A 20,894-nucleotide genomic window follows, 5' to 3' on the forward strand; every position below is an offset into this window, starting at 1 on the left:
TACATAAAAATGTAAATTTAGTTAATGATAGGTATTTACAGAGCATAGCAACATGGAAATATCTATAATATGGAATATCATAAGATCAGATAACAAAAAATTACAGTTAGGTCGAGGTAGGTTGGAAAGTTATTGGCATTTTCAAATGTCGGCATTTAAAAAATGTCGGCTTGTTTGATTGTGAAAGTGATGGTTACTTTTTATAAATATCATTCAAAAATTCGTGTTTATTATTTATCATGTATGATACAAAACACTAAAATATCTATAAAATTACGGCTTAAAAAACTGCTTGTAATCTAACTTTATTTTTACACCTTTAACGGAAATACAAAATCATTATCATATGATAACCTATACTTGCACAAAAGACATTAAATGTGCATTGATCTCTGAACAAATTATTCTTCTCTATTGGTTGTCATGCATCATGAATGCCTTGTATGTCAAATCTAATCTTAAATAATATGTCATTAATTTAACCTATTAATATTATAATATTCAAAGCAAAAACAAAAAACAACCGGCAACGTCGATTGCTTTAAAAAAATGTCAGTCCAGGAAAATAAATCTCATCTCTTCGCCACAGCCAGAGGATCTAACCCCTCATTCCACCCCACACCATAAGTCATGCTCCTCAGAAAGGGTACTTCCAGCGGAGTATAGCTCCGTCAGCACTGACACTGATAATATGTTTAGAGTTTGGACACACCCGGACTCGGGTGATATCCCCACTGTGTCCCAGTCCTACGTGTGTCACCTCCCCCTCGTTATACTTCCACACCTGATATAATAATAGAGTTTAGCAACAAGTGTAACTAGTTACTAGCTATTATACACGCGTGACGTGTTATACTTATAACACCAAATGAGACAATGGTAGGGTGGCTACTTAAAATCTTGGTCATGAGTCATTTATTCTCTAATGACTTATAGGATATATTTAGACGAGCCAGTACCCAGGCCAGGTGTTCTCTTCAATACTTACTACGAGTAGGACTAGTGCACTGTGTAGGGTCATTATAGAATTTTGTAATCGACCAACTATAGTGTTTTCGATAATTTGAATCTGTATTAAGTACTATTTACTGGAACAGGAAAAAAAACAGTATTCCCTTTGAAACCCTCTTTTCATAGTTTACAATTTTTCTCGGACTCAGTTGAAAATGAGAATATATTATATTTTTGATGCAGTTATCATAAATCATTATTTAAGTGCTTTTGCCGTATAAATCTTAAAGAGATAACAGTGTCTCACTTTCTTGAGAATATTTTGCCACGTTAAAATATGCGAATAAATTCTAAATGGCACGGGCTACAGTGTAGTCTCCTGTAACGCGAGCGATCGTGCGACTGCTCGGTCAAATCAGGCAACGTGATTTGAATTATATTGTATATTCATAATTCAAATACAATTGATCAAACAAGTTCTTTGTCAAATATTTGCGTTGTCAATAAATTTAGTACCACCGATAGCGATCATTGGTCTTAATAATGATGAATGATGATAGCTGCCAATCCCTGCCCTTGATTTGACAACAAAAGAAATATAACTATTCTTCATTTTAACTTTGTCTAAAAAATTAGGAAGTTCGACGAACTCTGTCTCAGACGCAGAAACTTACCTTTACTTTGCGACTGTTTCCACCGCTCACAAAATAGTTGCCGTCATCAGATATATCCAGGCCGTTAATACTGCCGTCAGCACTACCTTCCATTTCTCGAATCTGACTTCCGTCCAGCGTTTCCCAATAAGAGATCTGAAATTTTGAGTTGTTCGATTATCGTAAACAAGATAGTATAATTGAATAGTAATCAAACATTAAAATCAAGGCTAAATTGTTTTAAATGAATTAAAATGAATCAAGGTATTTATATCCCACTCTTTAAATGGACATTTAAAATACAAGCTATTAGAGTGACTCTTTTTACTAACGATCTTATCTTACAGAGAATAACTAACTAATTATCTAAATTAATTATCGCTGGACGCTAATATCGCAACGAATGATAAAGAGGGGGCCAATGAGTCTAGGATCGCCCGACAGCTGGCCTAGATATTTCCGATGATAAATTGCCATCTTTTAAACATTCTATAATCTGTGTAGTATCCTTATATAGAGCAAATCGTAATTGAAAATTAAGACTTGGCTGGAATTAAAATGACCGGAAACTTTAAATGATACTCACAACTTTGTATTATTAACGTATTGCAGCTAATACACGTAATTCAAGCCAACGTGATGGTATAACTAATTAAGAAATATTCCAGATTTTCCATAGAAAAAGGACCAGTACTAACTGGTCGAATCAGGAATTTTGAATAACTGCTTGGTCTTCAATTATTTTTGTTCTAAATATTAATTTAACGTGTACGTGTTGTCGGCATTCCAACGTAGTGACTCCATTAGAGGTTACTATAGTAGGGTAAAAATCATCATCAAATGACCGATTTGTGCTCATTTATGCGTCTTATTCATTTATTTGTGGTAAAGTAAAACTTTCACTCCTCAGCACAACTAGTCTTCCATTTTAATAGAGTAAATTTGATTCGTGTTTTTGTCGTTTGCACCCGAATTAAACATTTTGACTGTTGTGGCCAGGATAAAATGGTGCAAGGTTCGATATTACCGGAACTGCTATAATAACTTAAAGTACATATGCAACTAACAATTAAAAACAGCGCTGAAATTAATTGAATCACGTATTAAATTGTATGAAAAATTTGGAGCAGAGAACAATGGAAACTTTCACAACTGTGCAATTATATCTTTTTTGAAATAACATCAAATTGCCACCCAGGAATTGACTATGGAGGAAACGATGAGTAATGTCTACGATATGAAACCTACGTTCTATGCTCGAGTATTATATGCTTTTTGGGATCTTGGCATCATCATTCTTGGACTGTTTGGTAACTTCATCATAATCATAGCTTCAGCCAGATTCAAGGCAATAAGATTGGACAAAATCTCAGTGATGTTGATCAGACACATAGCTGTAGCAGATGTTATGCACATAATCCTTGTGGTGATTCCTGCCGAGACTTCTATAATTTGCAATCGATGGGTTTTTGGAGACATTTTTTGCAAGATTCAGACTTATTTACTGCCTATCTTCTTCAGCACGTCAATATTTCTGCTGTGTGGTCTGAATATAAACAAACTTGTGTGCTTGATACACCCCCTGAGAAGTAGAAACAGATCAGCACGCACTGGTCGCTACATCGGAGCCTCATTCTGGCTTCAAGTCATCATCTCAATGACGATTGTCCATTTATCAGCGTTTTCTTTCAAAAAGTGGGATTATCATTACAGCTCGACAGTGTTTCATTGTTCTGGAACATATTTAGATGCTGGAAGTTTCTATGAAATCCTCACAGCAGTGTCTGTGCTACTTCCCAGCGCTGTGATAATCATTACAACAACCTGCTTGCTGTGCTTCGTTCATCGAGTTAATGGCTTGCAGAAACAGAGTGTTCAGACTCTGGTTTTAGTTTCAACTGTTTTCTGTATTTCATTCATCCCTTTTGGCATTACCACGGCTATGATAGCCGCTGGAGATCCATTAGAATCATATGGAATAAAATTTGCAGTCTACTTGAGGATAACGACTATGCTAGGAAACTTGAACGTTGGTGTGAATGCACTCATTTATTTTATGACGATCAACAGTTTCAACAAATTTGTTAAAAACTTACGGGTACACTTGAAACAACTGTTTGTGTCCAAAAACAAAATGCAAGTGGTTCCTGCCTTGACCAAAAGCAAATCTACAGGGACTGTTTTCAGTTTGGTGGATTAATGGAAAATGGCGTTTATACCTCTATCATAATCTCTATTCAAGAGCTAGTAAAATTCCAAATTTGTTATCATTTACTTTTGTTGTGTGTTACTGTATTTCAAATTCAATGAAAAATTTGTATGTTCTACGGACAGCTTGGTTACTTGGTTGAACACTAAAATCGAAACATACCTTTCTATCACTTCCCCCAGTCAGAAGCTGTGTTTCTTCAGGCTGATAGCAAACTGCTTTGAACAGAGTGTTAGCGAATATGATCTGATTTCTTACAAATCTGTTCAGGTCCCAGATGATACATGTTCCGTCGTCAGAAGAGGATACACACTCCATATTGTTTGCTCGAATCTTGATGCAGGTCACAACTCCTAATAATTTGATAGATTCATAAAGGAAAATTAGTTTTTTGCCAAATTCGCCACATTTAAATGACAAAATAACAGCCAATTATTGTCCAATTAACAACAAACAATGATCACAAATTTTGCTTTTTGTGTTCAAAACAAATCGCGCGCGCCGCGCAACACTAATTAGGTAGACCTACCTTTATGCTCTTTCATCGCAGCTTTCATTTCTTGTCTATTTGATGAAATATCCCAAACTCTTACCTGAAACAATACTGTTAAAACGACCAAAAATGAAGAATTTCAATCAGACCACCTATCACGGATCCGTCGCCCCAAAATATTTCCAAGCTATTCCCGATCGTTCACATCTACATTCTCAGTTTTTCTCACACGTTTCTTTTCACACAGACATTTAATTTTGAGCTACTTAGAATATTTCTTGGCAGTCTACGTCTGCTTGCTTCTCCGATTGGCATCTGATCTTATATTAGTCAGCATGGTTCTAAGGCTGATGTTACTAAACTTGTGCTTTGAGTGAGCTTCAGCACATCGAGTTCAGAATAAGTGCAATATGAGTACAAAATAGGTAATTAGATCGCTTGTATCATTATTGTCTTGTGCTAAAGTTACTTTGTCCTCAGAGTTGAACAAGATCCCAATATGGATCGATTGCACTCAGCTTATCTTGGACTTATATAGCCCTGAATCTAATTCCAAAATTAGTGCAATATAAGAGTAATATGACAGACTCCCATCTGTGATATTGTGAGTGCAAAGTAAGAACACAAAGAGAGAAGTGAACATTTTACAAAACATGAGTTATGAACTAAAAATACTCTGAACTGACCTGACCCTCGCCACCACCACTCACAATCCTACTACTGTTACTTGTAGTAGCAATGGCAGTGACTCCCTGCTTGTGCGCGTCGTGTATCGTGTACAGCGCAGCACCGGACTGCGGTTTGAACGCTCGGATCTTACCGTCATTCCACGCTGAAATAAAACTCAGTGTACTTATTCTGGGCTAACAAGAATTATTATAACTGCTATCAATATTAAAGTATCACATGCTTGTTCAAGCATATCTAAACCGTAAACGTCCTATTTTACCATGACACTAATCCAAAATTGTGTGAAAATGTTGTTAACTCACCACTGATTATACTATGACCGTCAGTCATGAAGCAAACACCATGACAAGTCATGTTAGGAACTGAAACCCTCAACACTTCAGTGCTAGTGTCAGTAACCCACACCCTGATATTCTCTTTGCCACAAGTCGCAAACAAGTCTCCACAGCCGTGAGGGAACCCTACGTCCAATACCTGCAGATGTAATTGTTGATCTGAATTCCTGACAACGAACTTATAAATTATCATCTGATTTATGGATTTATCTTATTCATTGAATGGACATATTTCATTTTAAGACAGTAAAATGTTACAACTTACCCCCGAATAATGGCAAGAGTTGATACAAGTAGGCTGGAAATCTGAGAAGTTTATTCTGTAAATATTCCCCTTGTTGACTCCAACATACACCTGATGACCAATCCCCCTGACTGCAACGCTAGTAGCACCACCATCCAGTGTACATTCCTTCTGTGCTACAGGTTTAAAAGTGCCAGCTTTTAGAGCGCAAACTATGCCACCCCCCGTTGCGACGATAATACTGCCGTCTTTTAACATGGCAATGCTGTGAACTCCGAGGGAGTATTTGTCTTTTGAGGGACCAGAGTTCTTGAACAGGTGTGTTTTTATGGTTATCTGTAAGATGTCTCCAGAGGTAGTGCCAGCGTACAGGAACTCGTCGGTGCTATCGATAAGAATGCACCGGACATCACGCTTCAGTTGTCCTAAATCACATTCCTGAGGTCTGATTTTCCTGTTGGGTCGGTCAACATCCCAGATCCTCAGAGTTTTACTGAAAGTGGTTTGATGTTATTACCATGTGCGTTACTTAATTATAGATAAATATCAAATATCTGATGTGCGTGTTGCATAGTATTTTTCATGAAGTCATCACATACTATTTAGTCATAATTGCATAATAGTGTTTTTCTGTAGCTATAGTACCATTTTCACTTCATAACATGAACACAATAAGAGTTTGTCTGCACACTTGTAAAGTTTTTTCAAACTTTACACGCAACTGTATTTATTTCAAGCATCTCCAAGACAGTTCGATGCTTACAAAGCATGATAAAAACAAGCAGCAAGAAAACTTGAAATTCCAACACGTGTAAGGACTCACTTCCCACCGGTGACGAACTTATCGTCGGTAGTGTTCATGAACTGAACAGTGTAAACGGTTCCAGCACTTTGTAGTGCAGAGGGTGCACCACACAGCGCCTCGCGCATCTCCAGATCCCATACCACAACACTACTGTCGTCTCTTCCTAGGAATTTGGATCGTGTGTAAGGTATTTGTATTTATAAAACCCTAATACATATTTGTAAGGGTAGAATTTGGAATTTAGACATTACTTGCTCTCGATTTTTTTGTCGTATTTTAAGGGTAAAAAAGTCAAAGCTGTTCGTTATTGCCTGATCCGTTTGAAAATATAGGCATTGAATTAGTAGTACACTATTTGCTGTGACATTATTTACACCTACCTTCGCCTGGTTCAATAATAATCCATATGCTATTCATAAAATTTCTGCTTCATAACGATTGATACACTTACAAGGAATAGGAAATGATGGAGAGATTATCATCGGAAATGCTTTTCAATTAATGACTGACATTTAACCACCACTTACCAGAAACTAACTACTACTCACAGAAAAACTTCCGAACTACAAAGATTTTGAGTATTCAAAACTCAAGTGGGCATGAAAGTAATTACTAAAGAGATTAAGTTACTAAAGATAAACTCTAGATCAATTTAAGAATTGGGTGCTTTTTCTGATAGTTCCTACAATAATTAACCTCATAAGTTCTTTCAAATCTCAGTGTTCCTTTGATGTACATCTCAATTATTATCTGACGATAAATATGAACATAAGTGGTCAAGTAAGCTACATGAAAATACTCAAACTTCTTATCAACCACTCAAATTTGCTTCAATGAAGAAAATTCAAAATATTCTAATTAAATCTACTTGCATTCACAAATTTTCTATCCTTAGACATTATTAGATGTTATGTTACTCGTTAACTTAGTGATAAACATTGTAAGCAACCGACTGAGTCATCTTACTATAAACAAGTAATAATGAAGGATTTTAAAAAACTCATTCCCACCTCATAAGCAATAAGCAACAAGCAATAAGCATACCACTGCAACTGGTATGCTTATTAATATCTTATGATCACTCGTAAATACGATCTACAAATGGATTTTTTAATAAAATATTTTAAGAATTTAAAGATCGTAAGCTATGAGGGATTTTTGTAAAAACTCATTTCAACCTCATAAGCAATAATTATACGGCTTTAAAGTTTTAAAATTGATATCGTACGTGATCTACGAATGAATTTTTCATAAAAATATATAAAGAATTTAAAGATCGTAAGCTATGTTTACCTCCAAGAGTGACCAGATATTTATCAGAAGGAGAGAACGCTAGAGCCTCAACTTTAACTTTGTGAAGAGTGAAGGTAGCGTATGGCGCCTTGGCTTCAAAGTCCCATACAATCACATCAGCTTTGAAACCCATATGAGTAATCTGAAATGAAACAATTTTCAGAATTTTAATTATATTTGGACATGGGCAGTTATCCTAATTCAAACAAATCAGAGATGTTTATTGTTTCTTCATAATAGCAATTAAACAGGCCTACAAAACCAACTAATTGAACACGACTTTCCATATCTAAATCAAATTTACCTGCCCAGATGCGACATACTTCCCACTCTTGCTGACAGCCAAACAGGACACATCATTCGTGTGACCGGACAGAAAGTTCTGTTCGTGTGTCTTGATGTTCTCAATAACAACAGTGCAGCCCAGTGGGTATATCAAGTGTTCACCGTCAGGGTGAACTAATAAACCGTGTGGTACACTTCCTGAAACAGAATGAACATTTAAAACCAAACACTGATACAGAAAATGAGTATAGAAAAGCTTGAATAAATCATTGCAGTACAAAAAGTAGCGATTGATTATTTTAGACTCAATAAAAAGGTTTCATGCCAGATAGTGACATGTTTAACCAACCATTGAATCCTATAGTGGAGATCAATTCCAACTCTTGGATGGATTCTTCGGACATCCTGCCTGAAGTTGACTGTTTAGCACCAAACAAAATGAATAAACGAGTATAAACTATAAAATTAGTGATGACTAAGTAACAATTCTATTTCAGTTTTGCTATGTGCATTGCATGCGCTGCATGATGCATGCTGTAAAAGGGGGCATTGTTGCAAGAAACCACAAAATAAATAACAAATAACAAAAATAAAACAAGTTAGCCAAAACACAGCCATACCGACCAAATTTATCAACAAGTTGATAAAAGGATCTCACAAAAATTGCTGAAATGAGCCCAAAAGAGTTCCTGTCTAGAAACAGACAATTTAATAATATATGTACAGGTATAAAACAAGTATTACAAATAATAATCTGACATCGCATCCATTTTAAACCCAAGTGGTAGTCAATCATAGAAATATCACATTTTGAATTGTAAAGAATAAAAATATCGGCTTTTAAAGTTTCTATCGATTCAAAAGATTATTTCTCGCAAGCTGAAGAGCTTTGAAAGCTTCCGTAGCTCCTGGAGCCAAGTTTTTGTCTGGATGTAAAAGAAGACACAACTTCTTAAACGCTTTTTTAATTTCCTCTGGGGGAGAGCTTTTAGCAACACCGAGAATATCATAATCATCCTTTGAGTTCTTAATCCTGACCACTATATCTGCCTGTTCTCGAGTATATCCCAAATTCACGCTTCCTATTTTTGACTTGCCGTGTCGAACATTCTTGACAACATCTGTAAACAAATTACTGAACATATCGTTTACTCCCTTGCCTGAATATGCAGACAGCTCAAAATAAAGGAAACCTTTCTTTTGAGCATAATCCCTTCCTGCATCTTCTGTTACCACTCGTCTACCGATATCAGTTTTATTAGCACACACTGCAACAATATAATCTTCGACATCACTGGTAAACTTTCTCATCTCTAAGAGCCAATCATCAAGATGTCGAAAACTTTCTCTGTTTGTAACATCGTAGACAAGCAGAACCCCTTGGGTATCACGATAAAATTCGTTACGAACTTCGTAGAATATCGGATGACCGGCGAAATCGAATATATTCACCCGTACATCTTCACCACTCTCGTTGTATTTGGTGACACCGTAATCAATCCCGATGGTTTGCATGTACTTGGGAACAAAGCGTTTCTCGCAATATCTTTTAATAATGCAACTTTTTCCGCTGCTGGCATCGCCAAGACTGATTATTTTGATTCGGAGCCTCCTTTTCTGACCTTTCACCGGAGCCGTCATAACTGGGCAAACAAAAGGTTAGAAAACGTGGAATCTACTTATGATACAAAGCCATTTAAAGCAACAAAGCGGAAAGTTTTAAACATTGATTGAAACCTAACCCCTGGGGTGAAAAGTAAAGCAACATGTATGAGAACGTAATATACTTTAGTAGCCATAGGGACCTTTGCATACTATCCAATGCGAAATACGCTTTGTTATTCTCACCTGGCAACGGACTCAGCAAATTCGCGATTGCGCGGCTTTTGAGTGCGCGGCGTAGCATCCGTATTTTAGACCGGTATTATAGTTTAAATTTCAATTATTGTATTAATTGCAAAATTTTACTTCCATAAATTTATTAAACCAATTTAAATAATTGTACCGTTTTAAATATATTATCTTAAGATAGTAATATTTCTAAAACGTATCACCTTTTTATGGGAAAAAATTAACGCCGCGCGTATATTTTATGTCGAATTTTCGTCGGTTCCAATATAAACAAATTCTGAAAATCGAGCGTTTCCATAAAAGTCCTTAGACTGTTCTCTTCTCGTGAGTAATTAAAACCTATTTACATTCTTTGCCTGAGAGACTGAATTATGCAAGGCACTATACTTTAGTTATAGTAAGGCTCTCGGCTTAAAGAGATAAGTTGAAGCTCACAACCTTATTCGAACAAAGCAGTGGCGTAACGTTGCCTGTTGGCGCCCCCCTGCCGAAAAAAGCGCCCCCCTGTTGGCGCCCCCTCCCCTTTTGGTGCCCCTCCCTAAAAGTGAACAAATTAGGTGATTTTAAAGAATACGCCGGTAAAATCTCTAAAAAAGTGTGTATCTAGAGCAAAACGCGCAGTTTTGCTAGTACTTTAGTTAAGTTTTCGAAATTGTCCCACATTCAAACGACGATTTGGCGCCCCCCTAAGACGGCGCCCCCCTGCACAGCGGGGTCAGCAGGGCCTTTCGTTACGCCACTGGAACAAAGGGTTCGTCGAGATCTCATTGAGATGTCCAAGATCCAGGAAGGCTTTGTGAGTTATGGACAGTGGTGCAACGTAAGGCCTGCTGACTCCAGAGGCGGCTCGTGGGAGCTAGCTGGCAGTTTTGTTGGGGTCCAATCGATGGACTGGGGGGGGGGGGAGGGGGGCTTGGGAGCCGGCTCAAGCTGATCCCTTCAAACTACCGATTACATTACACACAGGGCCTTGTTATATGTAATGTGTAACACTTTACAGGCGACAGCAAACAAAAACAAAAACTTATAACATGGTTGAAACAGGACACCACACGTGTACGATCTTAGCCGCGCAGTATCATAGCAGTCAATAGTTCAAACTGCAAAGGGTCCTGGACCCTCAAATCGAGGCAAATCAGTATAGATTACTTGTAGTGGGATGCGCACGATGTGCTTTGTAACGTTTACAATTAACTATGTGTTAAAACTGCGCGGCTGAGTAGTCCAATGGTAGGGTTGGACTCCCTACAACATAAAAGTTCACGAAGATCATGCGTGCGCTTACATTAACACCGCAATTCCAGTCGCAAGCCTAGGACCACTACTAGCATAGTCACAACATCTACAAAGCTGCCATATAGCCTGACTGACAATTTTCTCGACTGACTGACAATGTTTCTTCTTTTTCCCCATTTAGAATACAAAGATTAGTACATTTTAGCTTATGATTAATATTATATTTTTACCTATAGTTTACCTAGATTAAAATGTATGATAGTGAATAAAGAGCTTTATATTGCGATTTGTTATTTCCTAACACTATTACTAATTACTTTTTCTATTTTAAGCACCAGCCACCAGATAATAATTTTAGGGCGTCCACGGACGCCTGGACGCCCTCAATAGCCGCCTCTGGCTGACTCGCTTTTTCGTCGGGGGCAACTTGCAACGTTGAGCCACTGGTTATGGGTCTGATCTATTTGGTCGTGTAGTTAGTAGTTAGTAGGTGACGGGAGCTTCTAAGCTTTCCGTAGTGCTCCCAACCTGCTTTCAGATATGGGAGTCATATATGCCTTCAGTTTCCACCCGGTGAACCTGGTCGGCGAGCCCCCAGGTTTCAACTGCGCATAATAATATAGCCGTGCGGGTAATAAACCCCGGGTTGGCTTCACGTGTATTCGGTAGTGTGGCCTACCCCACTACTCTGCTGCGCGTTGCCGTGTTGGGGTGCTATCCCGGCGCGCGCGCCGGAGCTAGCCCCTCTCCCCGGCCTCCGCGCACTTCGGCTATTTCGCTATATAAGAATTGAAATCTGCGTTCGTTTTGCGTACTGTATGTTTGGTAAGATAATTATTTATAAAGAATCAGAGTTGCCATGCCGCTCGCCCGAGCGTTTGGAGTTTTAGGAGCCAGTCCAGACACTTGCCTGGATTGCATCGCAATAGCTCCGTATCGACTCCTTACGCCCGAGTAAGTTGTTATATCCTATATACTCTGTAAGTTTCACGTTAGCGTCTGAGGTACCAGTCCAGACTATGTGTCTGGTTCGCATCGCGAAGGTCCTATAGTGACGCTTTGCGCTTAACTCAAGAGATGTGAGTACGATAAGATTGTAATTTTATTGTATGACTGTAACTTGGAGATGGGTGATCAGGATTAGAAAATGCATCGTTTGCCATTTGCAGTACCGAGAGGTTGGAACTAAGGGAGCCAGCCTGGACTCTCGTCCAGATTGCATCGCAATAGTGTGAATGTTTGTATTTCCATTAACATAGTTTAATACTTTCAATTACTACTATATAACTGTTTCAGGAGATATGTTCCCTGTTTATGTGTCTTAGGCTAGTGGAGCCTTGTTTGATATCCCTTCCCTTATACCCTTGGTGTTTCATTGCTTTCACTGGTACTTGCCATTTCACATTGGTAGCAGGAAGTGGTTCTGCTGATTTGAGATCTACCGTGATGACAGGTGAAAACTCAGAGGAGACACCTGCACCAAGCTTGGGTAACAATAGGACTGGATACAAGGCTCCACCGGCTTACAAGGAAGGTCGCTGCTATGAAGACTGGAGGTTGGACATTGATCTGTGGAGTGAGTTTACAGCTCTTCCCAAGAAGAGGAGGGCAACTGCGTTTCTTTTGGAGCTGAATGAAGGAAAAGTCAAGAACCATGTTAGATCCTTGGGCAAGGAAGTGCTCATAGCTGAGGATGGCTTGGAGCAGATAATAGCTCGATTAGATAAGATCTACAAGGAAGACTCGTCACATATAGCATATAAAATATACTGTAAGTTCGAACAGTATGAAAGGCGCGATGAAATGAATCTGCAGAGTTATATATCTGAGTTCGAGAAGTTGTACGACGATCTGAAAAAGCATAAGATCGAGCTGCCAGAAGAAGTACTTGCATATAGAGTATTGAACAGTGCCAAGATGGCACCAGAGAAAGTCGATCTTGCATTGGCAACTGTGAAGAGTATGACCTATGCAGAGATGGCAAAAACGATAGGGAAAATCTTCACACGACTCCCAAACACCGACAGTCAGCAACACGGAAGTGAAACTACTGTGATAAAGAGTGAGCCAGAAGAGTGTAACTTTACCTACAACAACAACTGGAGACGAGACTCTAGAGGAGGTTCAAGAGGTTCAGGGAGTTACAGTGGTCCGTACAGAAGTAACCGAGGAACCAACAGAGGAACTTCATTTCCATATAATTCAGGAGATGCTAGAACCAGGTTCAATAGCGGCTGTTTTGAGTGTGGAGAAAAGGGCCATATTGTTCGTTTTTGTCCAAAGAAAGCAAGAGGTGCTCAGTACTTCGCGGAGGAAGAAATGGAATCAGAGAACTCTGGAAGCGCCTACGTGACTCTGATGGTAGAAGAAACCACCTGCACCCTCATTCAGGAGAAGCCCGATTTCAGCTCCCTAGTGTTCGAGACACTATCGTGTGCAGTCATTGATTCTGGCTGCACAAAGACTGTGGTTGGAAGAAACTGGGTTGAACAGTATGCAGAAACATTGGGAGAAGAAGAAAGACGGATGATGACTCCAACTGAATGTGCAACCCCTTTCAAGTTCGGAGATGGTAAGAAGGTGACCTCAGTTGAAAAGATAAAGATACCAGGGAGGATAGGGACGCAGAAAATACTCATCGATGCAAATGTTGTGAGTTGTGACTTACCCCTACTATTGAGCAAACCCAACGGAGAACAGGTCAAATTGCTTGAGTGTAAGTCAGGACATTACTGTGTACCCCTGTGCAACAGAAGGAGATGTCTCAGCGACTCAAGTGTGCAGTTGGTATTGACAGTTACTGAAGATACTATGGGTGGCACAGATGAAAAAGAAATGAAAAAGAAAGCCTTGAAACTGCATAGGCAGTTTGCTCATGCTCCAGCATACAAGCTGCAGAGTATGTTGAGGAATGCAGGCTTCACTAAGAAAGAGTTTATGAAGGCTCTAGAGATAGTATGCAGTAACTGCGAAGTGTGCCAAAGATATGCTAAGCCAAAACCAAGACCGGTTGTCGGGCTGCCAAGGGGAACTGTCTTCAATGATTGTGTGGCAATGGACTTGAAAACTGTGCAAGGACAGATGTCAGGAGGATATTCCCCGTACCAGCTTGTCTTGGGAAAGAACCCGCCATTGCCAAATGTGGTAGATAATCATCTTCCTGCCTTGGAGGAGAAAGTTGCCAGTAGACATCTGGAAGACAATCTAAGAGCAATGAGGACTGCACGTGAGGAGTTCATAAAAGCAGAGAATAGTGCTAAAATCAAACGTGTCTTGCGGTCACAGGTCCGTACCTGTCAAGACACTGTACTGGAGATGGGTGAAAAGGTTTTCTATAAGAGAAACAATTCTGACAGATGGAGTGGACCTGGTGTTGTGATAGGACGTGAGAAGACGACCCAAGATCAAGAGAAGCATCAATTTGTTTCACCCGAAAGTAATGATGGTACAGAAAAAAGGATGGTTGACGAAGATCAGACTCCAAGATACTTTTCTGAAGAAGTTTCACTTGAGCAGAGAGCTTCTAGAGAGAAAGAGTTGAGAATTCCTACGACAAGCACGGTAGTAACTGCTGACACCCGAGAATTGGTAACTCAAGTCATAGTGCCTACGGCAAGTAGACAACAAGAGTCTGTAGAAAAGATAGAGCTCTATCACAGTAGAAAATATGCTAAGTGTCTGAACATTCAGCTCGATGGGGAAAGCACTACCCAATGTGTGGACTGGTCTGAGCTTGCTTCCGAGTGGCACGCTGATCCAGAACAAGAGCAAGAACAACAGCATGAAGTCATGTTCACCAATGGAGAGATGTCTGAGGCAACGTTTTAACCTACGTGGGACTATTGAGGATGGGAAACTTCCCAAAGCTGTATCAGCTTTATTGTTCAATGGAATTTAGAACGCTTATTTGTTGGTTCCAAAAACAATTGAATTATTAAATGAATTTTATGTGTGATGTATTAGTTCGTATTCGAACGTTTTTTAAGAGTTTTTAAAGAGTTGAATAAAGGTATATATTTATTATTTTTATCATAATTACAATTTATTGGTCTCATTCGAGCACGAGCATTTTTATCTATTTAAGTGTTTATTAAAGAGAAAGAAAGGGGAGATTGTGAATGTTTGTATTTCCATTAACATAGTTTAATACTTTCAATTACTACTATATAACTGTTTCAGGAGATATGTTCCCTGTTTATGTGTCTTAGGCTAGTGGAGCCTTGTTTGATATCCCTTCCCTTATACCCTTGGTGTTTCATTGCTTTCACTGGTACTTGCCATTTGTCGACCCTCGCTCTCGTTCCTGGTAACGGTGTGTGGTTACTATGGTAACAGTGTGTAGTTGCTATGGTAACAGTGTGTAGTTGCTATGGTGAGTTGCTATGGTAACAGTGTGTAGTAGCCATGGTAACAGTGTGTAGTTGCTATGGTATCAGTGTGTAGACAGTGAAAGCAGTATTAATGACATTCTCACTTTTCAGAACTAAGTGCCTAATACAATTAAGATATAACATCTAAACAGTTTTATTCCTGTTCCATATGATCGAGGATAGTCAGGGCTACAAAACCTGACCAAGTTTAGCTCAATCCAGTACTGCGCGTTTGAGATATGAGGTTAAATATACCAAAAATAGGGGTTTTCTGGTGTGACATCATTGTAAATTTTTTGGAGTATAACCTCAATATCTCACAAACTATCCATTTGTGGTCTTTCTGAGTTACACTATCTGTTTCCTCTGGCAATTTCGGTTCAGAGTCAATTAAGTTTGAAACAAAATCTCAGTATATGTGGAAGGACTGAGGATATCAAGTTTGTAAACGCGCGCGCGCGCGCGCACACACATATAATGACCTCATATCTTCCACATTTAATGATTTTTTATAGAAATTCTTTCACCATCCTGTAGCACTCATGTGCTGAGTAGGATAGCATTCAAATCATGTCTTTAAAAGCTTTAGATAGATACTGAGGGAGAAAATTCATGTTTGTAAACGCGCGCGCGCGCGCGCGCGCATGGCCCACTGCCCAGACTATATCAATAGACGGGAGGATTAAAGTACTTTCATACGCACCAGCATGCTCATTGATGGCTTAAAATGAAGCTAAGACATACTCCTATCAGATCCACCATAAGTTAGATACCATAATAATCATTAAATGTGTCTAAAATGAGGAAGCTTTGACAAGTGCGAGTGGTTTTGGCAAATTTTGGTATAAAATGGGCCCTGAGATCATATTTTTCTCATTAAAATCACATATATCACGAATATTTATGTGTGTTGGGTGTATCCTCATTGGTATCAACCATTTCAATCATCTAGAGCAGCTTTCCTGATTCTTTATCTCATGAAAATGGGCAAAAAAGCTCATAAATAGTCCAAAATCGGTCATTTTCGCCGCTTTAATAACCTCATTCCTGGCACCCAGAACACTTTGGGTACTCAAAACATGATTTTTCGGATACCTCAGACCCCTAACTAGCACATGGAGCCAGAAAGAACAGCATGTAGGGACTTCTAAATTTTCATGGTTGAGAACCCAATGTCACACTATTCGTTCATTAATCCTGCTTTCACTGAGTTGCTATGGTAACAGTGTGTAGTTGCTATAGTATCAGTATGTAGTTACTATGGTAGCAGTGTTTAGTTGCTAGGTAGTGATTTGGAGTTGCTACGGTAACCGTGTGTGGTTGCTATGTTAAGAGTGTGTAGTTTCTATGGCAACATTGAATGGTTGCTGTGGTAACAATTTAGAGTTCTTCTTCGTTGACAAATTCTAGTAAAGTCGTTTCAAATGATTAACATCGTTTAAATGAATAAAACTGAATAAAAAGTTGAAACAATAGATAATAAAATTACCCGCCATGCGCGCTACCAGAGTAGCTAGCGCGCAAAGCGTATTAAAAGATTGACAGCGAGATCATTAGCACATACTGTGCTCAAATGGCGTTCGCGCGTTACGTAAAATATAGGAAAAATTTAATATAGCAATCTCAATTCGAATCAAGATAACGCTGATAGGATGAATCAATCATTCATTGATATTGTGTGCTACACTCATATCGTTTCATCTACACACTAAGTAATCACTAATCTATAATGATGAAGTAGTGGCAGAAAAGTCATGCCTTGTAAAGTCATGCCTTGTAAAGGGAGTAGCTAAGGATTCATTGGATCTATGCGATCTCCTCGGTCGACTCAGCCGAATGATAGGAAACTTGATTGAGGGTTAAATGAGGAGGGGTGCCTGTGCCAAAAGATCAAGAATCTTAGGATACTCCTTCAGAACATCTACAATGTAGTGTACTGTAAAACAAGGGCGGTCGAACTATTCGATGACCCTGTAGAGGAATCTACGAACTTTACAAATTACAAAAAAAATTAAATTATTATGATCAGGTTTGACAGCGGTGCTATAGTCCCTTCGCATTTGATGGCTGAAGATTACTTCGGTGAGTCTGTTTGAGAGGTTGTGCTATTAGAGTGGAATTTACCAGGTGTAGGAGCTGCGCCTTGAGGGAAGAATGTAACCAGTTTTGGAAAACAGTCGCCCTGTCGTGTGGTAATATTTTAATTCTGTGAAAGCATGGTTCGAGGTAAAATTTATAAACAAGTAAGTAAAGTGAATCAATTTTACACGCTAAAACTTTATATAAACATGGGCTTTTAAGGAAAATAGATCATGTTAGGTCTGATATGTCTGACCGGAGGCCTTTCTCTTTGATATGTGGTGTATGGCCATGGGCCGTTCTCTTTTGTATGATGTGGAGGATGAGAATTTCAATAGGTATATAATATTTGATATTATATTACAAATGACGAGATCAATTTCTTGCCTGTAGACACGGATTAGTAGATGGGTTGGTCGAGGGGGGTATAATGCATGTCTGACTGCGAATCTCAGTTAGACAACTCTGATTTCAGGAACTTGGATAGACAGTTGAGCTTTGTCTTAATAAGAGACGTGATGTCTGATGTTGGCATTCTTGTAATCTGTGCGAATGTCTAGGGAGACATGAGCTGTATCCATCAGACTTATCCTTGGTTCAGAGCAGTATCTGCTGTCCTGCATTGTGGCTGAGTAGCTGTCTGTCTGTTTGGCTTTGATTTCCGTAGATATTTATGCCTGTTCCTGGGAATCTAGGGGTGTTAGTATACACACAAGGGGGTGGAACGAATGTTAGTTTATAATTTTAGTTTAGCAGCCAATACGGAGGCAAGTAACGATCGAGAAAACAAGATGTGTTCTAAACGCCGTCAAAAACCGAAAGATGATGCAAAAAGTGTGTCTAGTCAACAAACAGAAGGACTGTAACTGAGACCCTGGTTCTATGAATGCTGACGATCTACAATATGCAGTAGAGTGAGACAGAATACAAATGAAAGAACAGAGCAATAGAATTATAACAAGAAACTTAGCCTGTAGAGTAAAACGGCTGAGAATTCCAGCACTCATATCAGAGAGTGTCCCCATTTCTGTTGGTGCTGACTTCCCAGAGAAGCAGCAGTGTCGTACTTTATCAGAGTTGCTTGTACCAGAGCGGTTGATATCAGTCTTCGTTAAGTTGAGGGGCTACTGATGATTTCTTGCTTCTATCCTGCTTCTGTTAGTTTATAATTTTAGTTTAGCCTGGAAGCTAAGAGGGGATTAGTAAACACGCAATAGTATGGTACACTGCTGCCAGCTGACTCACCAGCAACAATGCATGTCCAAAGGGGAGGCAGAGGGAGAGATACCACCGACAACCTGGCTGACAGGCCACCGACAGTGCACCCACCTCTGTAGGTCTGAGGGCGACAGGTCAAGAACCAGGTGAGACTAGTAATCAAACAGAAAAGGGACCGAACTGCTGAGGTGATTGAGTGAGTGAGATGATGCATTGCTACTGGCTGACTCACCAGCAACAATGCAAGTCCAAGAAGAAAAAAGGAGAGACACTGTCTGTTATCTGGGTGAGCCACCACCGACAGTGCTCCCACTTCTGTGGGGCTGAGGGTGTTGGCTCCAAGAACCAGCCGTGAGCGAACAGCGCCTGTCCCCCTCTATGGTTAACTTGAGAGTAACAGGACTATGCCATTCTCCAGGCCAATCCGTTCAGTAACCAGCTGACCCAGCACCACCTCTAATGGAAGAAGTGGTTCGGATTGGACTTCGCTAGGATTTGTCAGTTTTTCTGTAGACACTAATGCTCTCTCGAGGAAAGACATGAGCCCCGGCGAAACTGACCAAAAACGTGGCAGGGATTCTCACCCTACATTGGTCGTGTATGGAGGATGGTTGCTGACGGTTTGCTGATGAAGAATGGCACAAATAATAAGATCTGCGAGGGATAAATTATTAAGGGATTGACATTCGATCGGTTTTAATTCGTGATTATTTTGCATTTGTTCGTCTTCAGTTAATCTCTGATAGATATAATCTATTTTAGGGTCCGCTACCAACAATGTTGACCTAATTTGTCCTCGAAAGTATATCGAGGAATTTATTTATTATTATTTACTTATTAATTATAACTGTTGCAAAATCTTCTGTGCTCTCTGTTAGGAAGATCAATTACCTAGTTACATTTCCGTAGTACTTGTTGATTCAGATAATCTATAACGTTGTTTTTTCATCTTACTTTTTGATATTGTTGGCATAATATTTTCAAATTATCCCCTTTGATGAAACCTTCATCACAAATCAGAATATTATCTGTAGCCTTATTTGTTATAACACCTATCTTGTTATGAAGGCAATTGCAACTACCTGTTCAATGTTCATAATCTTCTAATATTCATTTATCAATCTTGTAAATATACAAGATTTTTTAAATTTAGTCAAAGCATGTTCATTGTTCAGTGTATTCAACAATGAACACACATATTTTATCTGATATAAACTGATAGTGGATATAAAATAAATTTTACGTTTTACTAATTTTGTTTTGTTACTAATTCTGAAATAAATTATACGTATTCAAAACTTCCGTTGTAAAATATACATGGTACTCTGTTGCATTTTCCATTTGAATCAGTGATTATTTTCAGTATAACATTATGGTGAATTATTTTCAGTATAACATTATGGTGAATTATTTTCAGTATAACATGAAACATTATGGTTTAATCAGAGAGTGTTTCCGCTAATTTTCTTGATATGTTATGAATAAGAAGCCAAAGATTGACAACATCATCAGTGTTTCCAACCTGAAAAAGGTAATGTTACACTTAAGTTCAAATAAAAATGTCTGTTCTCCCCCGGCCCTTGCCATTATAATTGAATTTCAATCTCATTCTTCTGATAATTGTGAATGGCACCTGAAGAGCTTCTACCTCTGAGTCTAACTGCAACTTTACCTTTGACTTCATAGTCCCGGCCTGGTACAACAAGTTACCTGTTCAATGTTCATCGCAAAAAATTATTCACAAGACACAGTTATATCAATGCTTTTTATACAAAGTTACAACAACGTCTTCATGTTACGTATCCTGGGTTTGGACAGGATATTACCCGCTTAAAATATTTCCATCGCGTTACATAATACTCAATAAATGTAATAGATTTGCAGTGTTGTAATTAGTTTAAATGTCAACTTTAATGTCGTTTAATCAAAATGATAACTTATTCAATACAGCTCAATCTTTATAACCACACAAGTCTCACATACCACCACAAAGCCTCACTGGTACCCCACCTTTCAGACGGAGTTTATAGAGCTACATGTGCTGGTAGCTAACAGCTTATCATGGAGACCTGAGAGTTGGCAGGCTTACGACAGGGGCTCTTCTATCAGCATCGGATTTGTCAAGTAATGCGAATTTTCTGAATATCACTTCTCTTTGTAGTTTGTGGCAGTTGAGATCAAT

General features: G+C 38.9%; 3 protein-coding genes across 8 annotated transcripts in view; 1 reads left to right on the top strand and 2 right to left on the bottom strand.

Moving 5' to 3' along the window:
• Positions 1–20,593, bottom strand: LOC134816576 (cilia- and flagella-associated protein 52-like). The gene is made up of 12 exons (XM_063825486.1): positions 20,572–20,593; positions 8,308–8,367; positions 7,978–8,156; positions 7,674–7,815; positions 6,399–6,543; positions 5,597–6,068; positions 5,299–5,470; positions 4,993–5,138; positions 4,343–4,406; positions 3,976–4,166; positions 1,626–1,760; positions 1–784 (listed from the first exon to the last, which is right to left on the bottom strand). Exons 2-12 carry the CDS (start codon positions 8,360–8,362, stop codon positions 638–640), a joined length of 1,848 nt encoding a protein of 615 aa, XP_063681556.1. The 5' UTR covers positions 8,363–8,367; positions 20,572–20,593; the 3' UTR covers positions 1–637.
• On the bottom strand, positions 8,529–9,732 carry LOC134816639 (dnaJ homolog subfamily C member 27-like). Its single transcript, XM_063825575.1, has one exon. It carries the CDS (start codon positions 9,597–9,599, stop codon positions 8,808–8,810), a length of 792 nt encoding a protein of 263 aa, XP_063681645.1. The 5' UTR covers positions 9,600–9,732; the 3' UTR covers positions 8,529–8,807.
• The window catches only part of LOC134816574 (trichohyalin-like), a 20,261-nt gene continuing 19,490 nt past the window's right edge, over positions 20,124–20,894 (top strand). For 3 of the 6 annotated variants that reach the window (XM_063825483.1, XM_063825482.1, XM_063825484.1), the window contains exons 1-2: positions 20,124–20,243; positions 20,730–20,836. In XM_063825483.1, the coding sequence (XP_063681553.1) occupies positions 20,190–20,243; positions 20,730–20,836 (161 nt within the window). In that variant the 5' untranslated portion in view covers positions 20,124–20,189. The remainder of the gene's footprint in view (positions 20,244–20,729; positions 20,837–20,894) is intronic. The other 3 variants (XM_063825481.1, XM_063825480.1, XM_063825485.1) reach the window with 1 other exon arrangement.

The sequence above is a fragment of the Bolinopsis microptera genome, chromosome 6 (genome assembly GCF_026151205.1).
Source record: "Bolinopsis microptera isolate Bmic1 chromosome 6, MBARI_Bmic_1.0, whole genome shotgun sequence".
Taxonomy (NCBI): domain Eukaryota; kingdom Metazoa; phylum Ctenophora; class Tentaculata; order Lobata; family Bolinopsidae; genus Bolinopsis; species Bolinopsis microptera.